Source organism: Calypte anna, chromosome 13, assembly GCF_003957555.1.
Source record: "Calypte anna isolate BGI_N300 chromosome 13, bCalAnn1_v1.p, whole genome shotgun sequence".
NCBI classification, from domain to species: Eukaryota; Metazoa; Chordata; class Aves; order Apodiformes; family Trochilidae; genus Calypte; species Calypte anna.
Window position 1 is genome coordinate 16,111,660 of NC_044259.1, and position 10,632 is coordinate 16,122,291.

At 45.2% G+C, this 10,632-nt stretch overlaps 1 protein-coding gene across 5 annotated transcripts in view; it reads right to left on the reverse strand.

Annotated features, from left to right (window-relative positions):
• Positions 1-10,002, reverse strand: part of RAPGEF6 (Rap guanine nucleotide exchange factor 6) — a 111,399-nt gene extending 101,397 nt beyond the window's left edge. For all 5 annotated transcript variants that reach the window (XM_030459351.1, XM_030459349.1, XM_030459350.1 and 2 more), the window contains exon 1: positions 9,184-10,002. In XM_030459351.1, the coding sequence (XP_030315211.1) occupies positions 9,184-9,252 (69 nt within the window). In that variant the 5' untranslated portion in view covers positions 9,253-10,002. The remainder of the gene's footprint in view (positions 1-9,183) is intronic.
• Positions 10,003-10,632: the final 630 nt, after the last annotated feature.

Below are 10,632 nucleotides of genomic sequence, written 5' to 3' on the forward strand. Positions count from 1 at the left end.
GACCACCAAATGTACTTGCAGTTCTCTTCCCACCTTGTTCCACACCCTTTTCTCGCTCTTCTTCACTATTCTAACATCTCTGAGGAATTCTTACTGCAAGGTCAGTAACAAGGCACTGGGCTTGCCTTTTAACTCAGCTTAAGAGTTTCGTAAAACACACCCTTACTACCCAAGAATTCCCTGAAAAAATCACTGTTTAAATTCAGATAATGCAACAGAAAATAGGTCTTCAGGAAGATATCCCACGACATACTTTAATTTTAATTCACCAGTGAAAATCTGTAGCTAAATTATCACACCACAGATGAAACTCAGTGCATGACCCCACTGCATGGGAAAGGTATTTACTACAGGAAATAAATTCCAATACAGAATTCCACAACTCCATCATAATTTCTGGTTTCACTCTCAGTCACAGCTGCCACTAGAATGAAAAAACAGTGTTTCAGAACAGTAATTGGAAGCAAGGGTAGGAAAAGTAATCTTAGAGCAACAAGACTTCACACACTGCTCAGAAGATCCCTGGGAAGCAGCCACCCTGATTCCCTCCAAATTCATTTGCTCCTTTGTAACAAGGTTCAGGGTTCATAAAAAGCAGAAATATTAATTGCATATTAATTGCTGAAAAGAACCAAACAGAGCTTGGCACTGGAAAGCTGCAGGTGACTTCTGCATCACCCTCGCTGGCTTGCAAGGTCTCTGCTGTTGTTCTATAGCACTAAAAGTCTTCTGTGACAGCAGCATTCAGAAAATAAAAGTTATTTTTCAACGTCCTGCAAGGTAAATTGACCACCATCCCATCATGAGAGCTCAGAGAACTGGGCCTCAATTTTTTTTCTCAATAAAAATGTATGACCTGGTCTGCAGAGTCACATCTGGTGAGCACTAAATCCCGCATTTACTGGAAAGATTATCAGAAGCAAGCTGCTGTGATTTCTGTTCTGTAGCTACAGTTACTTTGGTCAACAGCTTGAAAAAGACCCATAAATAATATCCCTGCAAGCTTCCAGCATCCTCTGACAACCACACAGTGAAAACACTGAGTTTCTGTTTTACAGTAACCTCCCAGACACAAAAACCTTGCTGACAACTCCATTGTCACGCCAGAAAACCCTAGAACCACAAGTTCACTTTCTAAAACCAACTCCTTGGAACAAAAAAATAAATACAAAGAATGAGAAGGATGTGAATCCCTTTCAGGAAACCCCAACAGCCTCCTGTGAGGACATCACCACCTGCCATCCCCCACCAAGGAAGGGTCTGGGAGCAGAGGTGCCTGGAGCACCCTCTGATCCAGCCAGCTCCAACAGAACAACCACACAGGAACACCATGATCATTTTTTTTTTTTCTTCCCATAGAAAATTCACACATACAAGAGTGTCTCAGATGCAAATCCCTTTAAAATCCTTACTTCCCATGTGTATCTTGCAGAAAAGACACCTAAAAACCTCAGCTGTACCAATAAGGTGTGCAGCACACGCAAGCACAAAGAGTCATAGAAAGCAAGCAGCACTGACACACAAATTACAAAGCCCAAATGTTTGGTTACTGCTTTTGTTGTGGCCCCACTTCCTTCAAATGAAGCCCAACAAGCAGGAGCAAGCAAGATTAGGCAACAGCCTCAGAGATTTTTGTGTAACTCCACACAGAGTGCTCCTTACACTCAAATAGGATGTTCAAATTGGACAATCCAACCAAGTTTTAGACACAACCAGTGCAGGAAGCCACATGAGCAGGCAGCACACAACCGTGCTCAGCAGGTTCTTAACCAGATGTATTTTTGTGTTTTTCAACTATACCCATGTTCAATCATTCCTCAGGATCTCACAGCTCTGTTTCAGCTTCACCTCTCTGAGCATCTCCCTTCTGCAGGAAAGCTGGAGCTGCACTGGGGTAGGAACACTTCCAGCAGGCCAGGACAATGCCTGAAGATCCCCAGTCCCTTGCAGCCCCTACCAGAACCACATTCCAACTCACTGCTTTGTTTTCCTGAATCAGAATTGGAAATTACACCCAGGAGACAACCACCAGCACTGGAAAAGCTTTTCACCTTTTCATGTCTGAGGCAGTGACTCAGTGAGCAGAAACCCTCAACTTTCTGCAAACAATGCCCCTGCACAGGAGCCATTGTCCACAGAGTTATTAACCTGCTGTAATTTCATTTTCTTTTTAATGCATCCCTGTTCTGCATAGCAGACTTTGCCCTACATGAAGGAATTTGCATTAGTCATGACCCAGAAGCAGCATTTGGCAATCAAAAACCAAGCATCAAACCCAGCTGGTTCTGGTAGGTAGGTAACTTCAGGGCAGGTAACTTCCCATAACCCTTCCAGTCCTGGACACAAAGCCAAAAAGCATCACTTGGCACAGAGGCATCATCTGCAAGACAGTCTAAAACCTAAAAAACCCCTCACTGGCTCAGCAACATTCATGTTACTTTCTCTACTTGTTTAATATTAATTTGTTTGAACAAAGAAACCTTGTAAGACAAGATTCTAAATTTAAGAAGAATCTGTTCACCAATGCCACTTCTGTAAAGCCAGTTTATGTACTAAAACACTGCCCTGAAAGTCAGTTTATTTGCTTGGAACCATGAACCTGTAATTTGGCTGAATTCAACAGGCCTTAACTGTTAAGAAAGCTGGAAAAATTATTTATTTCTGCAAACTACTCCTTAAGTTTCCTTGCAGGTATTCCAGACAAACAGCTGCAGAACAGGCAGACCAGAAGCTCTCCTCTGTGGTACCTTGTCCATGGCTCAGCATACATCAGTCCTGACTGAGACACAAATAATCAGACTCGTGAACAACACAGTCAGTCCTGCTTCCTCCACAACAAATACAAGCTCCAAAAACTGGTCAAACACAAACAAACTGAGCAGCTACCAGCAAACACCCATCAATTTGTCTCCAATTGGAGCTTTTGCAGTAAAAGGCTGAGAGGTGGCCAACAAAAAACATCAGTCCTCATCATCTCATAAAAAAGGGCAAATACAGAGTTTATGAAAGTGAATTATCAAGAAGCATTTTACTGAGGCAGTGCAAGAGTTTGAATGCTTGGCTTTTTTTGGTTTTTACTACAGGAAAACCACAGGTCTCATTGAGATGAGGACTACACTACACTGCATTAAGAGATGGAATAATAAGAGACAAATGCCCACCCCAAGCATTCCTACAAGACAAACAGAGTAAAATGTAAGCACTAAAAACTTCTTAAAACATCAAGCTGATGGCTGAAGAGAGGCAGCTCTCCCAAAGCTCCAAGCCTTGTCAGACACTGTATTTCTCATGAGCCTGAATACATTAAATTAATGAGCAGCTTGGGAAAAAAGATGTGGGTTTGTTTTACCTTCAGCTGAAAGCTACGTGGCATGGAAGGGCAGGAGGAAAAGAGAAAGTTTATTACAGAAGAAAATTATTAAAATTATTACTGTTTCCTTAATGCCAAAGAACTTGAGGACCTTCTTCATTAACAAAGAAACTATATTCTACTTTTAAGACTAGAAGAACCGTAAGAGCTGTCAGCCACTGATGTGACATCCACTGTGTCACTCCTCAGGCACTACTCTTCTGAACTTCAACTCTACTAGAAGGCTATAAAAAGAAAAAAAAAAATCTTTACAATCTAATTTATCTAAAGAGACTTATCAACAGTTAGGAAAACCTCACAATTCTAGGTCTGTTCTGGCCTCAGAAAGATGCTGATAGAATTTGGTGGTGATGAGAGAGTGCAGCCACTTCCAAGTTTTTTCTTTAAAGATGCAACTACTCAGCTTTTGCTAATAAACCAACTGATTTGTCTGCATTTGATTTTTCAGTCATCCAGAAGAAAAATCAAACCCTATCTGTCTTCACAGGGACTGCTTAAAAGGCATTCATCATTATATTACAAGGCTTTACCTTCTTGTAATTGTAAATAATAATTGTTGTCATATGAGCAGAGCAAAGCAATCTGCACAAGGTACACAATGACCCAGCCAGGAAATTTATCAGTAGTGAATTGCAGGCACATCAGTTCACTTTCCCAATCACTGGGTGATAACCAAACCACCAGCTTTAAAGGGCCCCTCCAACTTCCAAGCTCAGTCCCACAGGAAGACAGAACCAACACCCTGCAAAGGCAGGGATAAAAGTTACAGAGTTCAGTTCATCTTTGATTATCCAGCTTGGGAAGGTCCTCTGGCAAAGACATGGAATAATCTGAAGTATTTTATACCAGGTAACTGCTGGTCACCTTCAGATGGAGCTCCAGAAATGTTATTCATCATGTAGAAAACATCAGCTATAGAAGGATGCATCACTAAATATTAAAATAGGAATGAAAGCATAAGACAGAGGTTAGGCAATAGAAGAGGATGGCAGGAGTCATCCTAGATGTCTGCAGTTATCTCGGAGCTCAGAAGAAATTGGTGTTCAATCCAGTTGGAGATGCTGGGTTGTATTTTGGTTTGGAGGCCCACAAACTAGCAGGGAAGAACTTTTACAAGCTACAACCCAGCAGCTCCAACTTGAACACAAATTTCTTCTGAGCTCTAAGATAACTGCAAGCATCCAGATTGTGGGATTGCTCCACAGCTCTGGTTGTGTTAAATGGGTGTCCGAAAACAACCCCATTGTTACAGTTCCACTGCTAAAAGCTCAGTGAGCTGCAGAAACAATGGAATTTCACAAAGGCTAATCCCCTGTTTCACCTACCCAGTTTACAGAAAATTATTAAAAGGATGAAAAAACCCACTTCAAAATACCAGTTATTTCTAGAAACAAGAAGCAGATGTTCTCCTCTGTTTGGCTCAGCTGTGCTACAGTACAAGAGGGCCTTTGTTATGCTGTCAGCAATAATTTATTTTATTTATTACAGACGTTTTATAATGCCCATCAATGTACTATTTGTGTATGAATAGATTTAGATCTATTTTTTTATATCTAGGCAGTCAAGAAGGATCCCATACACCCTCCAAATAGCAGCCCCTGTTATGACACAGTTGTGCAAGGCAGGCTTTTTCTCTTTCCACTGCATTAATAAGAAGGGAACAGGAAGAGAAGGAGTTATTAGTATTGCCAAATAAAGTTGAATTAACATTAATCAAGAATTACAGAAACAAGACAAAGCTAGAAAAATACAAGAGCTTGAGTGTATAAAAATAAACTCCAACTCTTTGAAGTCAAATTCAGGCAAAGCTTTCTGAAGCATGGAAAGGAAATACTGCCTAGAACAAAGCCATGAAGAACTAAAAAGAAGCTATCTTGGCAAAATGATCCTTTAAAAATGGAAGAAAATACGGTCAGGGGGAGGGGACAAGAAGGAAGGAGAAAGAAAAAAAGGAGCACAATCATTTGCTGTTTTGCCCTATCAGCCTCTCAGACCTTATCTGTGGGAGGCATTAAACCACTCCCCAAAAAACTAACATCAGAGCCTTTGCATGGATCTGATAAGGAACTCTGGGCCTCAAAAAATTAAACCTTTCATGAGAGAGCACATAAGCATTTGTCCTTCCCTCCTACTGCTCTGGGAAAATTAGCTCCTTCTATCAAAATATCCTCCAGATCACTGATTTGGTATCCCCAGCAATCTGTGACACAAGAACAGGCAAGATGATGTGCCAGACACAGCTAAAGCAATCCCACATCCCAACCTGCAAGAACAGGAGCATCTGCACATCTAAATACTCCCACATCTACCACCACACACACCTCTGCATAACCCTGGAAGATAAGTGCAGATATTAAAATATTTTAAAAGTGTATGAAATCCTGTGGTTTAAAAATAGATTTTTTTTTTTTAAAAAGTGACTAAGTGTCTAATTACTGCAAAGGTTTCCTCTGCCTGACAAGACAGTGTGCAGAGCAGAGATGATTTGTTAGGATAATCTGTTATCAAAACTAACATCTGAGAGAACCCTGGCAAATAAATTCCACACTTTCAGGCTGAACCTGAGAGACAGACAGATTTATATTGGTCACCTCCAGGTCTAGTTCCATCCCAGAGCTCCAATCTGCCACATCCGTGGCTATCAGCCCACAAGAAAACATTTTGGAAGATTTTGCCCAAGAAAACCCAGGTTGCACCAGGGATCCCTACAATTCTGAACTGCAATTATATAAAAATGTACACACCATTTCATGTCAGCTACAATCTCTAGGAGCTCATCAAAATGATTCCACCACCACCACCACCCCCTGCCAAAAATATTGAAGATTATAACACATGAAGTATCTGAGCAACAACCAGAAAAAAAAAAAAATCAAGTGGGTACATGTCTTATATGCATAACTTATACACTTTAACAATTAGCAAACACTGGAATGTTACCACAACACTGAAAACTTGCCCTAACAGAGATTTTTCCAAACAAAAATATTTGTAGCATCAAGAATTAAAATTTTCACTTGCACAAGCCATGGAGATAATTCCCCAAAACAAGTAAATTACAAAAACACTTTGATATCTCCCTTCTTAGCTCCTTAGAGCTCACAAATCCAAACACTTTGTCAAGAAAAAGTGTGTTAAAAGTCAAAATCATGTAGCTAATCCTAGCCCTCCAAAGGGAAACTGGATGTGTGGATTATTTATCTGTATTTTTCCAGAGACTGCTGTACAGATGATAGGCAGGAAGCACCAGACCATCCCATTAATCAGTGCAGCCTCAACCCTGTAATTTGTAATACCCAGGTAAACTCCTCTTATAAACTGAAGGGTCTGAAGTGTGGAGGAGGCAGAAAGGGACTCAAAGAGACAGAAACTCCTGGGCAAGCAGCTTGGGCTCATCACAAAATAGCAGTCACTGCTTGGGGAATTCTGGTGGGTTTTTTCCCTCCTGTATAAAAACTCTGCCCCGTGAAGCTGATTTCATGTGGGAGGAGCTGATACCTTGCTGGGAGAGTAGGAGGGGAGAAAAGAAGCCACACTTTTTGTCTGTGCACAGCTTGGATGCTTGAAGCCAGGAGTCACCAGCTCGTACACCCTCAACTGGAGTCTGACCCTAAAAGCTGCTCTAAGCAGGTTTTTGACTTCCCTGACCTCAGTCTTGCAACATCCAGAAGAAAGTTGACAAGTCAGAATGCTCAGCACCGTTCTAAAAAAAATTAAAATAAATAAATTACATTGTAATTGTTTCCTCCAGTGCCCTTATCACCCTCTATCCATCTGTCATCACATCTCAGAGTTCATGCCTGGGAAATCTGGCAGAGTGTGGCCACACAGGGGAGGTTTGAAGGGGTTTTTTTTGGCTGCACAGCTCCAGAACAGGGACCCCCAGATGCCCCGTGCTATTGAAATGAGGAACAGCTTTTCTTGAAATCAGATTAGAACTGAAAGCACCCCAAAAAACAAAAGTGATTTGACTGTAATTACCCACTCAGCAACAGGCAACAAGAAGAGAGGTCCCAACCCTGCCAACTTCTAAGTAGGTGTTTAGCTTGAAACACAAGGAGCCCCACTGTGCAGTGCCTCTAAATGCCTGCCAAAAAGGGGCTGGATTAACAAGGGAATTAAGTGATATTAAATAAATAATAAATAAATCATTTTAGAGGTGCTACTAGCTCGATTAGCAAAGAATCATTTTATTTTTTTCCCCCACAACTGCTCACAACCCTGATGTTAGCCTCTGTGGCATCCCACAGAGATGCTCCTGGGCTCAGCTGGATGGTCCACAGCAGCTGGAGATGCTGAGCTCTGCCTTTTTCACCTTAAAACGTTAAGCAGTGTTTTTATTTGAATGTAATTTTAGCCAAAATCAGGTGGCAATTCTAAAAAATTCCACTTGCTGAAGGGATGGGGGGGGGAATTGGAGGCATCTCAAAAAAAAAACCAAAACCCAAATAAATACCCAAAAGCCCAACACATCTGTGAGACACCAGTACTGCAACCAGCAGCTGTGGGCAGATATTTTGAGATTACCTGTTCCCCAAAAATCAACCTCCTGACAAGCCAGCACACTATGCTGCCTCCTGAATGACACTTCTGTGATGAACCCAGTTGCCCAATGCAAACCACACTTGCAGAGGAATTTTCCTAAGTGGAGACCAGAGCTGGAGAGAAAGAAAGGTCTGAAGTAAGAGGGGAGTGATAAAAATAAGAAGAGAGAGGCAGCTCTCTTGCTGGGACTGCCTCATCATTAATTTAGGAGCAGAGACACGAGTAGGGATGTATCAGATATCCCAGGGCAAGTAAACACCCTGGACATGTGTATTCCAGCCACTTCAAGGATGAATTCGAAGGGGAATCAGGGTCCTTGTCCTCCTTGAGAAATCTGCAGCAGATCTCCCTGAGAAATCTTTTGATAATTAACTTATAAGGAAGACCAGGCAAGGACATTCTGCTCTCCATCAAGTATCAAGGGAGAACAGATGTTCCCCGGTCTCAAAGGGACAAACTAAAGAGTGTATCATTTCTTACCACTGATCCTTCAGCACATTAAAAAAAAAAAAAAGTAAATATATAAATCACAGCACAGGAAACAAATAAAAAAAAAGGCTGGGGGTAGGCAAACAAACTCCCACCAGCCTTTCAGGGAAAACCAAATGCTACCAAACTTATTTCATTATGAAATTAATGCTCCATGACATTACCATTCACAAGAACACATGGCTGATTACAGACGAGCTTTTGGGGAAGGGACAGAGCAGGCAGCTCACTGGAAAATGTGTTTTACTGTAGCTAACCAGCCTCACACATCTTTTCACTCCCACTCACTGGAGAGGCATCTCTTTATGAAGCCTGAGCAGCATAATTAAGCTGGTTTTGTTTAAATCTGCATCGCTGTACAGGTAAGCAAAGGCTTTCAGCTCCCCAACTTTTCCCAGAAGTTTTGCATCACTGAAACATGCATAATTTTCTTTTCCAGTGATCCACCTCTTCTTTTTTTCCTACAGCCTACCTGAAGCAGTAGCTCATAAAACATCCCTAAGTCCGTATCTAAAGTGTTGCCGGACCTTTAAAACCTTCCTGGGGCTGGGGCAGCCCAACTTTGGAAAGCAGAAATAAATAAATATTATTTTAATAAATAAAGAAATAAACAAAACCCCCCAAAAAAAACTCTACACGGGCGAAGTTTGTGAGCGCCAGCCTGGCTCGCAGCATGCAAGCACCACGCAGCGAGCAGAAAGCAAGGGAAAAGTATAAATAATAATAGTAATTAAATAAAAAAAAAATTTAAATAAAAACCGGAGCCGCCGCTCCCTTACCTCCGGGGTCCGTTCTGATGGTTTCTTTCTTAAAGCCTGTTTAATCTGGGGGTCCACAGGAGAGGTCATTCTATTGCTCTGCTCCTCCAGGTCCGTAACTCCTCAGGAACAGCCGGCGGGGAGGGAAGGAGGGAAGCGGGGAGAGAAGGAGGGAGCGGGGGGCGATGCTTCGGGGAACACCACGGACCCACCGCCGCTCCCCCGGCCCGACCCGGTCCGGTCCGGTCCGGCCCCTCTCTCCGCTGCCCCGTGGCGGGGCGGGGACGCTCCCCGAAACTTTCTGGGCGCTGGGGAGGCCGCGCCGCCTCCCAGAGCTTTTCCCTCAGAGAAAAGGAGCGGAGAAGGCCGAGGGGGAGCGTGCTGAGGGCAGGCCCCGGGGCGGGCGCGGTGTGGGGCTGCCGGGCTGGCTGCTCACCAGGCGGGCGGCTCCTCGGCGGCGTTGCGGGTTCAGCAGCGGAGAGCGGGGCAGGTGGAGCCGGGTCTCTTGGCCAACGCCGCCGCCGTTTTCCCCCGGCTCCCGGTGCCGCTCCCCATGGCGGGCGCGGGCGGCGTCGCGGCCCCGCCGCTGGGACGGGCTGCGGGAAGTTACCGACCGGAGCGGGACTCCCTGCGCCCGCCCGCACGCCGGGGCCGCGCAAAGAGACGCGGGCGGGTGAAGGAGTTTCGGCGACGCCTTGCCGGATGCTTTCCCTTGGCTTCCTTTCGCCTCCTTCCTTCCTTTCAAGCGCTTACCACCACGGTCCGCGTTAGCCCCCTCCGCCACCGCACGTTCACCCACCGCACATTCCCCCCCCCCCGCCCCCCGGGGCAGAAAAGTGCGGGAGCGGGCTCTTTAACCCAGAGAATCAGCGAGACGGGCGAGGGGCGGGGCGGCGGAGAAGGGGCGGGGCCACAACGAGCTCCGCCCCCTCCACTCAACCGCCCGCCCGCGGTGGAACGCGGAGTGGGCGGGGCCGAGGAGCCGCCCGCGCGCGCGCGCGCGCAGGGGAAGGCTCGCGAGGGTTGGGAGGAGCTCGGCGCATGCGCAGGAGGGGGGGGGCGGAGGCGCCGCGCGGTCCGTGAGGGATGGGCGGGAAAGGGCGGGAGGGGACGGGAACACCTCAGGGATGGGGAGTGGGATAGGGAGGGGAATGGGGACTTGACCGGGATCGGGGACCCTCAGCCGGGCCACCGCTTGTCCCCGCCATCCCGAACGCACCCACATCCCCCCTCAGGATGCCTGCAGAGTCAGTGGCAGCCGTTGGAGCGCGGCCCCAGTGTTTATCTCGCGCTGCCCGCTGTGTTTCTCTTGAAAAACCCTTGAAAAAAGGGTTCTCTTGGGAAAAAAAAAAAAGAAAGGGGGGGTTTCTCCTGAAAAAAGTGCAATTTTCGGCATGAATTGCATTTTGACATCGAGAAGGGGAGCACTTCTCCAGCTGGGGTGTCCCACGGGCAGGGTCACTTCATGGC